This window comes from Nasonia vitripennis, chromosome 4 (assembly GCF_009193385.2).
Source record: "Nasonia vitripennis strain AsymCx chromosome 4, Nvit_psr_1.1, whole genome shotgun sequence".
NCBI classification, from domain to species: domain Eukaryota; kingdom Metazoa; phylum Arthropoda; class Insecta; order Hymenoptera; family Pteromalidae; genus Nasonia; species Nasonia vitripennis.
In genome coordinates, this window is record NC_045760.1 from 14,829,498 (window position 1) to 14,846,508 (window position 17,011).

General features: G+C 36.9%; 4 protein-coding genes across 11 annotated transcripts; 1 reads left to right on the forward strand and 3 right to left on the reverse strand.

The window, feature by feature from the left end:
- The first annotated feature begins 279 nt into the window (after positions 1–279).
- Positions 280–7,301, forward strand: LOC100116070 (DNA replication licensing factor Mcm5). Of its 2 annotated transcripts, none has more exons than XM_001600577.5 (9): positions 280–550; positions 638–893; positions 969–1,141; positions 1,216–1,550; positions 1,634–1,989; positions 2,074–2,510; positions 2,579–2,850; positions 2,927–3,159; positions 5,778–7,301. In XM_001600577.5, exons 1-8 carry the CDS (start codon positions 396–398, stop codon positions 3,154–3,156), a joined length of 2,214 nt encoding a protein of 737 aa, XP_001600627.1. In that variant the 5' UTR covers positions 280–395; the 3' UTR covers positions 3,157–3,159; positions 5,778–7,301. The 2 variants fall into 2 exon arrangements, with proteins under 2 accessions (XP_001600627.1, XP_016843432.1); XM_016987943.2 differs by lacking the exon at positions 5,778–7,301 and adding an exon at positions 3,481–3,598.
- LOC100113789 (aldo-keto reductase family 1 member A1-B) lies at positions 3,603–6,055 on the reverse strand. The gene is made up of 6 exons (XM_001602390.5): positions 5,788–6,055; positions 5,522–5,686; positions 5,226–5,423; positions 4,995–5,111; positions 4,147–4,535; positions 3,603–3,883 (listed from the first exon to the last, which is right to left on the reverse strand). Exons 1-6 carry the CDS (start codon positions 5,914–5,916, stop codon positions 3,844–3,846), a joined length of 1,038 nt encoding a protein of 345 aa, XP_001602440.2. The 5' UTR covers positions 5,917–6,055; the 3' UTR covers positions 3,603–3,843.
- A 256-nt stretch (positions 7,302–7,557) lies between the features above and the next one.
- LOC100116032 (1,5-anhydro-D-fructose reductase) lies at positions 7,558–9,949 on the reverse strand. 7 transcript variants are annotated; one of them, XM_032599844.1, is made up of 7 exons: positions 9,789–9,949; positions 9,017–9,229; positions 8,763–8,927; positions 8,484–8,687; positions 8,279–8,395; positions 7,808–8,193; positions 7,558–7,700 (listed from the first exon to the last, which is right to left on the reverse strand). In XM_032599844.1, exons 2-7 carry the CDS (start codon positions 9,110–9,112, stop codon positions 7,658–7,660), a joined length of 1,011 nt encoding a protein of 336 aa, XP_032455735.1. In that variant the 5' UTR covers positions 9,113–9,229; positions 9,789–9,949; the 3' UTR covers positions 7,558–7,657. The 7 variants fall into 7 exon arrangements, with proteins under 7 accessions (XP_032455735.1, XP_001602406.1, XP_032455739.1 ...); XM_001602356.6 differs by having other exon boundaries at positions 9,017–9,146; positions 9,708–9,949; XM_032599848.1 differs by having other exon boundaries at positions 9,017–9,179; positions 9,789–9,945.
- Positions 9,950–11,138: 1,189 nt separating this feature from the next.
- Positions 11,139–16,781, reverse strand: LOC100115997. The gene is made up of 14 exons (XM_016987960.3): positions 16,711–16,781; positions 15,448–15,580; positions 15,177–15,341; positions 14,894–15,097; positions 14,713–14,829; positions 14,233–14,627; positions 13,650–13,691; positions 12,961–13,032; positions 12,701–12,827; positions 12,437–12,622; positions 12,151–12,354; positions 11,925–12,041; positions 11,439–11,827; positions 11,139–11,325 (listed from the first exon to the last, which is right to left on the reverse strand). The coding sequence occupies exons 1-14, from the start codon at positions 16,722–16,724 to the stop codon at positions 11,283–11,285; spliced, it is 2,208 nt and encodes a 735-aa protein (XP_016843449.2). The 5' UTR covers positions 16,725–16,781; the 3' UTR covers positions 11,139–11,282.
- Between the last annotated feature and the right edge of the window lie 230 nt (positions 16,782–17,011).

Consider the following 17,011-nt stretch of genomic DNA (forward strand, 5'->3'; position numbering starts at 1 on the left):
CTGATGTGTGGAAAATCATTAATTATAATGAAATCGAGATACATATTGGATGATTTCATTTAACCTGCGCTTATAGCAACTTATTGTAAAATTGAACATTATAGATCTACAATTAAATATTTCAATATCCTTGATGAGCTCCAAAATTTTGAATATTCGGATGCTTCTATTGGTGGATACACAAGTGGAGTGGGTAAACTGAAACCAATGACAGCAGAGAAAGGAAAACCGAGTTCAACCAATGGTACGCGTGCATCTACTCTTTTTCCCGCCGCTTTTCTCATGCACTTGGTGAGTTTTGTTCTCCGGTCGAACAGCGTTTCCAGAGTCTGATCATTGTTTTGATAAACTTTATTGCTAAGTTGTTTTGTTGAAGACTTTTTTTAAAATAAAAAATGGAGGGTTTCGATTACGGATCTGTCTTTTATTCGGACAATTTCGGTGCCGAAGAACCACAAGACGGAAAGGCTCAGAATTTTCAGGTGTACAAGAAGAAGTTCAAAGAGTTCATTAGGAAATTTCACGAAGGAAAATTCAACTACAAATACAGGTAAGATTAATGTTTTGCTTATTTTATTGCACACCATAACATGGATTCGTAAATTATGCCTATCGATTCGTTTGTTGACTTATACAGGGATACCTTGAAACGAAACTATAATTTGAAAAAGTACTGGATCGAAATAAACTTGGAAGATTTGGCAGCCTATGATGAATCTCTGGCGGAGAGTATTAGCAAGCGTCCTACTGAGTTTTTACCCATTTTTGAAGAAGCAGCAAGAGAAGTCGCAGATGAAATTACAACTCCAAGACCAGTGGGAGAGGAAAAAATGGAAGATATCCAAATTCTTTTGTCTTCAGATGAACATTGCATTCCATTGAGAGGAATGAGAGTGAGTTTTTTTAAAGTTGCATGTCATACATAACAGTAGATTTACTTTTTTAAAATTTATATTCTTAAATTTTAGCCTGACACAGTTTCTAAGCTGATAAAAATTGCGGGTATCGTAATCTCTGCTTCTGGTGTCAGAGCAAAAGCTACGAAAATTTCCATCCAATGTAGATCATGCAGGAATGTGATACCGAATATTCCAATAAAACCAGGTTTAGAGGGCTATCCAATGCCGAGGCAGTGCACAACGTAAGTTATAAAAATGTTTACTCTAAAACATTTTTTTTCTAAAGCACTTATTTCACATCTTTGTGTGTATACAGCGAACAGGCTGGTCGCCCTAAATGTCCATTAGATCCTTTCTTCATTATGCCAGATAAATGTCAGTGTGTTGATTTTCAAACTTTGAAATTGCAAGAGCTTCATGATCATGTACCACAAGGTGAAATGCCTAGACATGTCCAGCTATATGTTGATAGGTATTTGTGTGATCGTGTTGTGCCAGGAAACAGAGTTTTAATTCTTGGTATACTATGCATCAAAAAAGTTGCAAAAGCAGGTGCTAGGCCTGGAAGCAAAGATAAAGGCCTAGTTGGTATTCGAGCCTCTTATGTTCGTGTAGTTGGTATTGCAGTAGACGGAGAAAATTCTGGAAGTGGTGAGTCTAAATTTTCAATGGATTATAATTATATAAGTTTAATAACAAGTTTAATTATGTTCTCATGTTATTTCTGGTTTCAGGTATCGTTACTACTCAACCAGCAGTTTCCAATGAGGATGAAGATATGTTCAAGCGCTTAGCAGCAGATCCCAATTTATATGAGAGAATCACAAAAAGTGTGGCTCCTAGTATCTATGGAGCTACAGATATGAAAAAAGCTGTGGCATGTTTGTTATTTGGTGGATCGAGAAAGAGAATGCCTGATGGTTTATGCAGAAGGGGTGATATCAATGTATTGATGCTTGGTGATCCAGGTACAGCCAAGTCCCAGCTTTTAAAGTTTGTTGAAAACGTAGCTCCAGTTGGTGTGTATACATCAGGAAAAGGAAGTTCTGCTGCTGGTTTGACTGCCTCTGTAATGAGAGATCCAGCAACAGTACGTATACAAATAATTATCGTCACATTTTAGGAATTCAAGTGAAATGTTCCTTTAAAGTAAAAGAATTATTATGCTTTGTAGCGTAATTTCGTAATGGAGGGAGGTGCAATGGTCTTGGCGGATGGTGGTGTTGTTTGTATTGATGAATTTGATAAAATGAGAGAAGACGATCGTGTAGCCATTCATGAAGCTATGGAGCAGCAGACCATTTCTATTGCCAAAGCTGGAATCACTACTACACTCAACACGCGATGCTCTATTCTGGCAGCAGCTAATTCTATCTTCGGTAGATGGGATGACATGAAAGGTGAAGAGAATATTGATATGATGCCGACAATCCTCTCACGTTTTGACATGATCTTCATTGTGAAAGATGAGCATGAGCAAGATCGTGATATTACTCTTGCAAAACACGTTTTGAGTCTTCACGCTAATGCAGAGTACAACAATGATGAACATGCGCCTGAAGGAGAGCTTTCCGTCTCACTTCTTAAAAAGTATATTCACTATTGCAGAATGTGAGTAAATTGCTTTTTAAATGTTCGTGATAAATATGTACAAATTAATAATATTTTGTCATTTTTAGGACGTGTGGCCCACGTTTAACAGTGGAAGCTGCTGAAAAGTTAAAAAATCGTTACGTGATGATGCGCTCCACTACACTGCAGCATGAAAAAGATGCTGATAAGAGAATTTCAATTCCTATTACCGTTCGTCAATTGGAAGCCATTATTCGAATTTCGGAATCTCTGGCAAAAATGAGACTGCTGCCTTTTGCTAATGAAACTCAAGTCGATGAGGCTCTTCGGCTTTTCCAAGTATCAACAATGAGTGCGGCCACATCTGGTTCTCTCGAAGGTAAGTAACAAAACAGAACTTGCTGTGTAATTTTATCTTTGAATATCATTTGATTGCTACATTTGAATCCCAATAGGTATCGAAGGTTTTACATCAAATGAAGATATCGAGATGTTAACTCGTATAGAAAAACAGCTCAAACGACGATTTGCTATCGGCACTCAAGTTTCGGAAAAGAATATCGTCAGCGACTTTGTCAAACAGAAGTATCCGGAACGGGCGATCTACAAAGTTATTTATACAATGCTCCGCAGAGGAGAGTTGCAACATCGCTTGCAGCGAAAAATGCTGTACCGATTATTTTAAATGGTAGGAAAATTTTTATTCTTTATTTTAAAAAATAAATGTGCATTCGTTCGCCAATAATTAAGGGACGATTGAACATTTTATGTGTAAATTATTAATGATTTTATATAAGCAATATTGTAATTAAGATATTCGTATTATTTAAGTCTCTAAACAATTGTGCCTTTTTCTTCTTTCAATTGTTTTCCATTTTTCGCATAAGCGAGATTTTTAATTTTTTGATATCCCTGTTGTACAGGAAAGTAAAATTTGTTTACATTAAATGGCATTTCTTTTAAGAAAAAATGAATATTAATCGAATATTTATTTAACAATGATTCACAGTGAATAATTAAATAGATTGGAGCATAAGGAACAAAGAATGAAATCAAAATATAAGCTGAGAAGTATTACTTCTACAGAAACCTTTGTAGGTAAAGAAAAATTAAAGGTGTGACATTTTCTTCAGTTTACCATTTTATTGATATCTAGTCGTTAAAAATAAAGAATGAACTTTACGACTAAGTCCTCAATGTGTCATGGAACACAAATTTTTATTGACTCTCCAATTAGACTAAAACTTAACTATACATTATCAGGAAAATGAGTCTATAAAAGTAAAAATTACTCAATAATTTCGATACATGCACGTTTTGTACATGTGTATTTTCTTCATGTTTGCGCTGCTGGAGTGTTCGTGCAGCGTGATTACTGGCCGTGCCATGGGTACTCGGGATTTTTATCGAGGCTGAAAGTAATATAAAAATATATTATTGTAAAGCGCATCCGTGATATACAGACAACGCAGAAGTCACAACGATGACCGATAAAAAAGTGAAAGGATGTACACAGAGTCACTCATTATGCACACGGCATTATCAAAGGCTTCCTCTCTCTCTCTCTCTCTCTCTCTCTCTCTCTCTCTCTCTCTCTATATATATATATATATATATATATATATATATATACACACACATACACACGCACACACACACACGCACACATACTCACTCTTTGTAAAAAGCGAGAAAATCGAAGACACGACCCTTCTCGCCCTTGTCCAGAGCATCTATTTTCTTCATCTCCTCGTCGGTGAGCTTGAAATCGAAGATGTCGATGTTTGACTTTTGCCTCTGGGCGTTCGAGCTCTTGGGGATAGCGACAAGGCCTTCTTGAATCGTGTGTCTCAGAAGTATCTGTCCGGGTGATTTGTTGTACTTTGCCGCGAGCGACTTGATCAGCGGCAGCTCAACCAAGGCTGGTAGTTCTTTGGGGGTACCTCGATGCAAGTTGAGACGTGCGTTGTGCGAGCCTAAGGGTGCGTAAGCTGTCATGACGATGTTGTGTTCCTTGCAGAACTTGCGCAGCTGTTTCTGTTGTAGATAGGCGTGCGTCTCGACCTGTGATTGTTTTTAATTGACAGGGAAATGTTTGTTCAGTGAATGTTTGTATGTTAACACTGCGTGAAAGTACAAAATCGACAATCGAGAGAAATTCGTACACGATTTGTTTATGCCTGATGTATCTTCATTTTGATTGTTACGTAAACGGTAATTCATGCAACTGGCATTCCCAGTCCAACTATATGTATGTATAGGCGTGCGGTCGGCAGACCAATTAATCACGTGAATCTTCCGCTTTTATCGCTTCCTTGATTTTAAAATTAATATACCTTGTACCTCGCCTTGTACACAGTCGCACGATTAATCATTTGCCTACACACCGACAAACTTTGATCGCAAAGCTGATAATATACGATACATATGATTATTATTATGGTGAACCGAGCGATAATATGCAGTATGGAAAAACGATTAGCATACAGCTTATACCGCTTGTTGGCGTGATAGAGTAATTACCTGTAAATTGCTGGGTTTGATTTCCGCGTTGTTGTAGATGTTCAACACCTGCGACTGATTGAAATTGCTGAGGCCTATTGATTTCGCTCGGCCTTCCTTCACCTGTCGCTCCATTGCCTGTATGCGTTACAGACAAGAAAATTATATCGTTGAGTAATCTTCCCTTTTTCTTCATAAATAGGTAAACTCGTAAATATTCTTGTACGTTATGTATGTAGGTAGATTCCTTACTTTCCAAAGCGCCTTGTGGTCAACATCATCGAACAAGTCATTGCCGTCTTTGTCCTGTTTGGAGGAAAGGTTTTCGCCTTCTTTGACGGCGAACGGCGTGTGAATCAGATACATGTCGACGTAATCCAAGCCCAGGTCTTTCAGAGAACGTTTCAGATACGTTTCCACGCTTTGCGGCCTGTTGCCTTGGGAAGGCAGCTATACGTATGAAAGTTTAATTTCGTTTCAATTGTCGAGCGTGTGCATCGCTTTTGCAATTATTTAAATAATCAATGTCGATTAATTATTCGAACTACCTTGGATGTGATGAAGATGTCTTCGCGCTTTCCACCCTTGTCGAACCATTTTTTCAAAATCTTTCCAATGGCCGCCTCGTTGTCGTAGGAAAAGGCCGTGTCGATGTGACGATAACCGTTCTCCAAAGCACTCGATATCGCATTGTCCATTTCGTCGAGCTTGATCTGTATAGGTAAACATATAGACGTTTTTTTTTAAATTTACTAATACTTTACAATAAACAAAACTAATTTCATGCTTAACTTTGAATTGTAGGTATACATACCGTCGACGTGCCTAATCCAACGGCCGGTATCTCATGCCCTGAGGACAGCTTGAGCTTCTCCACGGCTTGAGCTCCCGGCAGGACCACCGCCAGAACCACCAGACAGACGATTCCCAAAAACGCTCTCATCTTTGCCAATAGATTCACCAACAGTCAAACAGCGAGACGACTTGTTCGCCCGGCCGCTCACGAGCGACTGTTTTTAAACGAGTCGAAGAAGGAAGAAGAGCTGAGGCTTCTTCTCTCGTTCGGCTCTGGAGAATGACACGAAATACTCTTACTCTCGCAGTTTAATATGCCCGGCGTCAAGTGCGCGGCGAAAAACGCATAACTCTACCGTGTCCTTCCGTGACTGTACTCGTGTCTCTGTGTATACGCACATGAGAGGGTAATTCAACGTTGAATTTACAATGCGTACATGCCTACACCGAGATTGTATACAGTCGATTGGTAATCTCTGCACGAAACGAGTTTCAATGCGTCTCTGAAAAAAGAAAACACACACTCTTGGTCGCTCTCGCATCTAGGAGAGGTCGATGACACTATACTATCTCCTATTATTATTTTTTCGTTATTTACGCTTGTTATGCTTCTCTTGCAGATACACCGCGCGTAAAAAAACTTTGCACAAGATTTAGGAAAGGCATGTACCTATATAAAAGCACGGAATGTATAATGTGCGTATGTGCTGTACATATGCACTACAGGCTTTCTCGTAATAATAATTGCTTTTACCTTGGGCTCGTCGTCATGGCTTCGACTGCGCGAGAAGATGTACCAACTCGCCAAACCTGTCCTTTTCGCTTTCTTACTTACGAACATAACTTTTATATTTCACTGATTTCCCGCGCACGATCGTTTATTCTACGCGCGGACGAAAATATATTTATCCGATGCTGTTGTGAGAGATTTTTTTCGTGATGTCTCGTACAAATTGCTATACGTAGTTTCGAATTTGCATTTATTTCAATTTACAATTTTACAAGCGTACAGCTGTAATTTCGTTTTGCGTTATGTAAGATTGGAAATCGAAGAGTAGTTTTTCGCGTACGAAGATAATGCTTGTAACTTTGTATGTAATTTTTAGTAAATAGCGTATATTATTATTGGCTTTGCAGACATTTTTTCACGCTAATAAAGTCACGGAGAGAATTTGTTCGATTGAGAATCCGTATTAGAGATTCTGTGGTCCATCGATCTTTGTAATGCGCGGCGATGCCAATCCTCTTTCCATTTTCTTATCTGCTACAGCAACTGCTATACCTCTTGCGTGACTACGCGAAAGGAGATGCAAAAGGCGCGATAATTTCGATTCGTTTATTACCCATATCTCTCTGTGGATCTTCGTGTTAAATGGTCGGCGATGATCTCATGAGAACTAGAAAACCTGCGGAATCGTAAATCTGTGTGTAATGTGTGGAGGATACTCTGTTACTTATTTATCGACCGAACATCATCCGGTTATCTGCGTTGAATAAATCAAGCCTACAGTTTTATGGTGTACAGTAGTTAAATCTGTTTTTGTATTTCGAAACTATTCTGCAGTAGATACTGGGAATTTCGTTGAAGTTTACGGTTTAAAATGGGTTCCAAGATTCTCGTAATCGTATAAAAGTTTCTTACGAAAATTAATCAATTTTCGAGATCGATGTGTGCGTGTCTGCAAAAAATAACACTACTAAAGCATGACGTAGGATTTCTGAGAAAAGAATTATTTTTTAACCCGAATAAGCATTCCTGACTATTTATAGTATCGAAAATAAAAGAAAGTTTGAGGTTTTTAAAAAATTACACGTTTTTTTATTAAATATACATTAATATACATCGTATAAAATGTTATTATAAAAAAAATTGTAACATATTTTAATGACTAATTGGTTTTGCCGAAAGGATACTGAGGATGGTCCTTCACTCTGAAAAACACAAATTAAATATTTATGCAGATTGAGTATTTCGAAGGAAACGTAGCTGACTGAATCAGCAGAAAAATAATCTTTAATCGTTTGTAAAATTGACTAACCCCTTGAAAATGGAGAAATCGAAGATGCGTCCTTCTTCACCTCTGTCGAGGTCATTCAGCTCCTTCATTTCCTCAGCCGTTAGTTCGATATCGAAAATGTCAATGTTCTGCTTGATCCTCTCGGGATTCGTACTCTTGGGGATAACGATCATGCCGTTTTGTACGACGTGGCGCAGCAATACCTGTGCCGTCGACTTGTTGTGGTTCTTGGCGATCTTCTGGACCACGGGATGATCCAAAAGTCTGGGCAGAGCAAGGGTGGCATTAGTCTTCTTGTCAGGATCAGAACCCGGTGAACCCAATGTACTGTAGGAAGTCACGGCAATGTTGTGTTTGGCACAGGTCTCGCGCAGCTGTTTCTGCTGGTTGTAGGCTTGAAGCTCAACCTTAAGAGAAATTATAAAAAGTTATACATATTTTGTCGTGGAATAGTTTATTTATAAATTCAGAGGATTTTTCCCTGCGCTTTACCTGCAAATTGCTAGGTTTGATTTCGGCGTTCTTCATGATGTTTTCGATCTGGGCTACGTTAAAGTTACTCAGACCAATGGATTTGGCTCGTCCGGCCTTTACTTGGGCTTCCATCGCCTGTTCAAAAAAGTTGTGATGCATTGCACTTTGAATTTGTTAAATGCGGTCAATTTGAAAAATATCAACGTGACATAATTGTTCATACCTTCCAAATGGCAAGATGATCGGTATCCAGGTCCACAATCAGATTACCGCCTTTGTCTTTCGCTGGTTCGAGCTTACTAGAGTCCCTCTTGAAGCCCACCGCAAAGTGAATCAGGTACATGTCGACATATTGCAAGCCCAGTTTGTCCAACGAGCTCTTCAGCATGGGCTCGACATCATCGGCTCGGTTTCCGAACGATGGCAACTGAAAATAAACGAATAAGTTAGTAAAACGTTGATAAAATAAAAAATTTAATTAGATATACTCAGCAATGCTCACCTTTGTCGTGATGAACAAGTCCTCTCGTTTGCCTCCATTGTCGAAATACTTTTTCAGACTTTTGCCGATCGCTTCCTCGTTATAGTAGACGAAAGCGGTATCGATATGCTTGTAGCCGTTCTCGAGTGCAGCAGTTACGGCTCTGTCTACGTCATCCGGCTTTATCTGGTCAATTTGAAAATAAAATAAAAAAGGTGAAAATCTCTGCCGTTTGGTATAATCGTAAAATTTCAAGTATTCATAATTAACTCTACCTGCCAGGTGCCGAGTCCAACGACTGGCATATCATGGCCCGAGGACAGCTTGATGATTTTCGTCGCGGCAGACGCTCGCGTGCAGACCAAGGCCATGATCAGGCCGCAGAAGTAAACGAGGAAAGAATCCCTGGGGTGATATTATTTTTCTTTTTCAATTAACCTGGCGTTATGTAAAAGTAGCAAATCCAGGGATGCGTGCCGTGAGATGCCCTTGAGATACGAGATGTAGTTACGAGGAGTTGAGGAAAGCAGTTTTAGTTGTTTGTTATTAGCTTTATTTTTGTTTACTGGCAGGTAGTTGATGCTACTACAATAGCTGATAATGTGAAGAATTTTTTGAAAAAATTGGCAGAGGATTTTTTAATATTTTATTCTGGTTGTCAAGGGTTAGCTATATCATGGTAAGCGTTGCGGAGAAAGTGGAAGGAATGCGGTAAAAGGTGTCTTGTTAATAGTATGTGCAATCTTATGTATACAAACTAAGATTAATTACTCAAAACGTGCACATAGTATTTTCAATACAATATATAAGATTAATGTTAATAGAAGATATATTAGATATCTGATTTTGATGATGGACTAAAATTTAATACCAATAATAAGTTGTCATAAGAATCAAATTCTTGTATTACAATTTGTTTAAAAGTCCCAAATCTTTCGTGCAAATTATAAGTTTACAATAACTAACCTTAAACGCGCCATGTTTACTCGATCACGTATGTGAAACGACTAAGCTGCGATCTGTCTTGTGCACATTTTTTATACTCACCTAATTATGGAAAATCGCTATGCTGATGTAAGTTATTTCTCAACACTACTACGATGTTTCTCTAAAAAGAATAAAAAAACCAAGCGCAACGCTAGAATAATTGCGGACAGTTATACCGGCTTCACACTCGAATGAATCTTTGCTTCGGTTATATCTATATTTATATGCATGGTATACTTTATCTGACGAGTGAAAAAATATGATTATGACAGATGATTCCGTCGTTTTTCAATATTTTTATAGCTCGTAACTGATAACCGTTAAATAATTTTATTAATTTGATGGAAAAACAGCGCATATAAGATCTATATAAAAAATATATAAACGTTGATGATAATAAACTATTTTCTTCGTGCATTGAATTCCAGCCACAGTCATATGTTGTTATCGTGACGAAGCATTTCTGTATTTTATATGATGAGTTATCATATATTAAGATTTTCAATATTCTCTCATCCAAAATATCCATATGTCGCTACAATAATGCACGAATAGTTTTTATAAAAAAGCAATAAGAACATTATGGCAGAGAATCGTTTACAGATCATATATTTTCAAGTTCGCGCGATAAAAAATCATAAGCATAAAATCATAAGACAAAAACATATCATTTTCGTAGAAAAATTGGGAAAAACTGAGAAATGAGGTATTCAAGTACAATAAGTTATATATAACAAATGAAAAGTCCGATTGAATAAAATAGAACACCTATACATAGCTTATAATAATATTGTTATAATTAGCAGATACTGTGAAAGATACATGATATTTTCGTAGAATTATTACCTACTAAATAATCTTTGTGATTCTACTATCTCTAGACACTTTGAAAGATAGAATGACATCAAGATAGAATCCACTTTAACTCTTAATGGTATATTTATTTTATGCAATGCAAATAATAAAGTATTCTAATGTTTGTTCATCGGTAAATTGATTTAAGATCGCTTCTTAAAAGTGTGTATTTTTAATGTTACACTATATTCAACTATACCACAACAACGTGCAAAGTGAGTCATAATTTGAAAATTACAAGTCACACCTACAACGTATGCGAAGTTCATTTTTTTCTATTCCAACATTAGTATTCGTCTATTAGTGGTATAATTAACTCGTTAAAAGATGATTTGTACATCTGTAATTAATCTTCGTTTATAGAAGTTTTATACGCTAGCTATTGTTGTAAACAGCGACTTCTTCGGCAATAAACATATGCTCGGACTTCAAGTTCGGAGAATGATTACAAAATAATTTTACGAATCTATACCATAAAACTGAATTAGGGAGGATGTCGCGATTATCAATAAATTACTAACAAATAACATAGGTTTGCGCAGAAACGTACCTATGTACATAACTGATTGTAAAAGAAGTTTATTTTTTTCGAGATATTTCAATATACAATTTGTGATTTTTTAAAATGTGTTCTGAAAATGTTGATCATAAAAAATGCATCAAGTCGACGGCGGAAACTCGCCTTCTGTATTTGACACGTCATAATGCACTGGAAAACGGATAATATTGATGCTTTTCAATGCTGCAAATAAAACAAGATAAGTTATTGCTCTTAAAATATACATATTGGTTTCGCTTATCGCACTATTACGTATCATCGATTGTTATTGACAAAAGCATAATCTGTTTACGCACCCTTTCAAAAACTTGTAGTCGAAAATCTTCCCTCTCTCGCCCTTATCCAGAGCATCCAAACTCTTCATCTCATCTTCAGTGAGCTCAAAGTCGAAGATCTCAATGTTCTCCTTCAGATGATTTGGATTTTTGCTGGAGAATATAACGGCGATGCCTTTTTGTACTAAGTGATGCAGAAGAATCTGCACGACAGACTTTCCGTGCTTCTTGGCGATCTCGTTGACCACCGGAAGTTTGAAGACGTCCGGAAACTCCTCTTCCATTTGACCCGGATGAAGCTCCTTCCTAGCGCCAGGAGAACCCAATGGCGCATAACCCGTCACTATTATTCCGTTCTTTTGGCAGAACTCAATCAACGGCTTCTGCTGATGGTAGGCGTGTACTTCCACCTGTGCGAGTATGCGCCGAATTGGTTGTATTTTGAATCCACAGGCTCTTTTTTAATTCAAATATTAAAATAGGTATTTTTAATGCCATTTTGCTTACTTGCAAATTGCTAGGCTTGATTTTAGCTTCTTTAAGAATATTCGTTATCTGCGTCTCGTTGAAATTGCTGAGTCCGATAGACTTGGTTCGGCCTTCTTTGACTTGTTTTTCCATTTCCTGCAATCATCGAATAATCATCGCATTGATACGTATAATATATATGCGTTTGCATTTATTTATTACTCGTGTTTATACTTAGATAACGTAATGAAATTGATTCACATACTTTCCAGACGGCAATGGGGTCAGTCTGGGTGTCCAATACGACAGATCCATCTTCGTTGGTGGCGAGCTCGTAGCTGTCCTCCTTGTGATGTACCGCGAATGGAGCGTGAATCAAGTACATGTCCAAGTACTGTAGCCCGAGTTTTTCCAATGAGAGTTTGATGTACTTTTCCACGGATTCTGGATGGTTGTCATAGTACGGCAACTGCAGTGCACAATATGCGTAAGGATTATTCGATCAATTCAGATCACATTTTTTTTTTTAATTTAGGCCACGATTCACGTACCTTTGAAGTCACAAAAATATCCTCGCGTTTTCCGCCCTTGGCGAACCAATCCTTCAAGACTTTGCCGATTGTTTCCTCATTTTTGTACACGAAGCTCGTATCGATGTGCCCGATTCCTTTTTCCAGGGCTCCTGTCAGTACAGTTTCTAAAACGTCTTCATTCAACTGAAACAATGATAGTATAAACTATTACATTATATAAATTATTACGTGTATGTCGAATGTATGCACTATATCAATATATGTATCTATATTCTTACGTACACCATGAGTCCCTAATCCGACGATGGGAAAGTTGTGGCCGGATGACAATCGGTAAACTGTACCGGCTTCCACATTTTGACTATACGAAATTGAGACGCAACAAAGTGTCGCCAGTAATACAAATGAACTAAAAAAAGAGATTTTATAATGTGTAATTCTGAAGATTCTATTTGAAACTTAAAATTATATAAGTCTCATGTATACAGATAAAATGTACGAACTATAGAACGTACACGTTCACGTCGAAATGAATTTTTTACCTCCTACTTCGCTTCATGACTATTCTATCAGCCGCACCTTTCCTGAAACTGTCGGTGTTTTTCGAACGGAGCCTGCTTTATATAGTGCATGGAATGATACACCTTGTGTTTAATGCTTCGGAACTGAGACTATCTATTGATTTTAATGGGCATCGAGTCTAGTCAACGACATGAGTTATTCATTCGACACATTAGACTTTCTTTTTCTTTCTTTTTTCTTTTCTGTATTTATATAGTATACCGCCGCGGCTATACATGAGCGGCGCGACTGAGAAACTTGATATGAGAATTTTATCAGACTTTGTGCATTTTACGAGACGCTGGAAAAATCCACTTTTTGTGTAGGATGCAGCTATCTATAACTCTGTATCTCATTTCGGCAGCTGTTGTTTTGGTGATAATGTAACGAATTCTAAAACCCGTTTGGATATTTCCAAACGTCTATATAAGGAACCAGGCTGGGAGAGATAATTTTTTATGGTATTACATATATTGGGACCGTTGATAAACTTGATTTTCTGATCAAATAAGTATAGCCAAAAATTAAGAGATGGATATGCAATAAATGCATTATAAACAATGTCGATGTAAAAAGGCAATAACTTTTATTATACGTGTTTTTTTTATATTTTACAAAATAAATTATATTGTGTATATGGAGATTATTTTAATATTCCTATATTATTTATTCAAGTTCACTTTTGAATGGATACTGTGGATGTCTTTCGACTCTGAAACAGACAATTCATACATAGAGAAATTTTTGTTGTTGTATATGCTTGTATGTACACATACAAATGCATTGTTATCACTAATGTGTATCCTATACATACTTAATACGTTTTGGCGCGCAATGTTTGGACACTGATCACGTGATATATACATATAACCAATGCGCTTGCGCGCAACAAAACATCAGTTAACGGTTTCTACTGTTTTGATTTGGATAATATGTATATCATATATACCTATAATGACATTTTTGCCTTTTGCACTAGATTGTTGTGAGATTACTGGTCAAATATAGTTTTGATTTACTTACATGTGCCAAATGTTTGGATATCAATATTTTATAGTTTTTGGTTATTCTCGGATACAACTCAAGATATTTAATTCAAGGATATTAATTTAATTTATATTTCAAGCGCGTGAAAAGATCTAAACGTAATGATTATTTTAATTGACGATTGTATTAAAAACTGCTAAATATTAACCTTCAAATGCTAACTATTTTACCAAAGATATACTCAACTTAAGATATACTTAACTTACCCCTTGAAGAATAAAAAGTTGAAGATTCTTCCAGCTTCAGCTTGATCTAAGGCATTTAATCGATCCATTTCACTGTCTGTTAGTGCAAAATCGAAAATCTCAATATTTGACTTGATCCTCTCAGGATTAGAGCTTTTTGGTATCACAATTACTCCGCCTTGAACCGCATGGCGCAGCAGCACTTGTGCTGTTGTCTTGTTGTGATCGCTAGCTATCTTCTTAACCATAGAGTGTCCTAATAGATCTGGAAACTTGTCTGCACTGTAATTGTACTTTGTTTGAAAATGTTGTTTTGCTCCAGGAGAACCAATTGGACTATATCCAGTTATAGAAATATTATTTTTCTGACAGAAATCTCTGAGTGATCGTTGCTGCATGTATGCATGTAATTCCACCTGTTTATAACATTTCATTCAATAGAGCATAAATCTGATATAGTTTTACATCCGCATTTCGTATTTAATTCAAAAATTTAAGTACCTGCAAATTACTTGGTTTTATTTCTGAATTATTCAAAATATTTTGAATTTGAGAAATATTAAAGTTACTCAGTCCAATTGATTTTGCCCGGCCGGCTTTTACTTGCTTCTCCATTTCCTATGAAGTATCAAGAAATATAGTTTGAATGCATAAATGTTATGAGCTGAAGTCACTATCTTACCTTCCAGACTGCTACAGGATCAGACTGAAGATCTAGTATGAAATTGCCATCTTTATCTTGGGCTGGTGCAAAGGAATTTTCATCTTTAACAAATGCAAATGGCATGTGAACTAGATATAAATCCACATAGTCCAACCCTAGTCTTTGTAACGATAAGTTCAGAAACTTCTCAACATCAGATGGTCTATTGCCAAAATTAGGTAACTATAATTGTTCCACTTTTTTAGTATTGCATTATCAAAAATTACAACTGAAGATTTGTATGTTTAACATTGCTACTCACTTTTGTTGTTATGAAAAGGTCTTCCCGCTTTCCCCCTTGTCCAAACCATTTTTTTAAACTCTTTCCTATTGCTTCTTCATTGTTATAATTAAAAGCTGTATCTATATGTCTATATCCGCTATCAAGTGCACTTGTTATAACAGCTTCCATTTCATCTGATTTTGCCTGAAAATATGAATCATGATTCATTTTTTGTTCATAATATTATTCATTATGATTAAAGTTTATTTAACAACTTGCAGTTACTGGTAACTCAAGTTGGAATGCTTACCTGCCATGTGCCCAGACCAACAAGAGGCATGTCATGTCCAGATGACAATCGAACAGCTTGCAACGCCATACCTTCTCTACAGCTGTTCGCCAAAAGAGCAAAGAAGCTGTATAGCTTCAAGGTAAATGTAATGCTAGGTGCATGAATACAAACACATTATTTTTAGAGCAACCTACTCTACTCCAACGTGACTAAGATTTTAGTGCTTTATTTTTAATCATTGCTCAAATAACGAAATTTACCTGAATTTTACTGATCAAAAACTTGTCAAAATACTATTACAGATTTGTACTGAAGTTATAATTCTAATCTTCTATAGAAATTAATTTATTTTTTTGTAAAGGTAATTTGATACGCAGTGAAATTTGGTCGTGTATTGTCTGAAGACGATTGAGAGCGCGTCCTGAGCTGTCAGTTTGATTTATCACATCATAAATTGTTCGGCAATTATGTAAGGCAATTATGAAAAAATTCACTTATTCTAACTTGTCAGCGACAGTGAAGCACTGCGTCCTAAAGTTACTTGTAAGCACCAATTCGATCTACGCGACTAATCAACGCTAATGTAGTTTTCTTCAATTGACACACATTGATTCCAAGCCAAAATTTGTCTATATCATATATTCGTGCGAGCAGTTTGAGGTCCGAAGCAGTCGACCGATCGATCCGCAAAATATTTGAACAAGCCGGCGTCGAAGTCAATAAATTTTCAAACAACTCATGAATTTCGTCTTATATCTATAAACTGAAAGTCCATCGATGTTGGGGAAAACGATACGATGAAACAAAAATTTCGAAAACGAGGTCCGCCTTTTCGAAGGCACCAGCCGCGACTTGACGTGCGAAAAACATCGAAGTGCCGTAGTGCGCCTGAGCAGCGAAGCTGCAGCTTGCACTTGCACAAGCTCGTTTTGTATTATACATAGCTACCATATAGCGTGGAAAATTGATTTTCCATTTCGTTGCGCGCTTAGGATTAGTGCCAGGCGGTGCACTTGAAAGTTGGGAAAGTACGTAATCAATATCAGGCGCTTTTCCTCGAGCTTTGCCTTTTAAATCGGCGAAAATTTAGCGGTCAAAGCGAACTAACCTACGTGCCTATACGCACAGCTTGATTGATCGAGTCGAGAGTCGAGCTTTAAAGCGCTTATTAACCCGGCAATGATTTAAATTTTTCTAATACGACTGTAAGGTATTTCGTGTGCATAGGTATTTACGAGCAATTCGTCAATTCTGTGTCTAAATCTATATATAATTACTTGCCTGTACATAGCCATGGTTGCTTATACTTTTGATGCGTCGCTGTTATGTGTCCTATACATATATAGAGACATGGAATATACTTATACATGCATAGTTTCAGCTGTTCAAGACTATATACTTAATACTTAAGTCGGCATGAGAGAAATTAGAGAGTTAAAATTATGTATAGAAAGCGCGTTAAAAGGCAGGTCTATCTTTTATGGAAATTCTTAGATGACAAAGAAAAAATACTTGATTGACAATACCTATGTTATTTACTGTATCCAAATCTTCGTATTATGATACACAGTTATGAAATAAG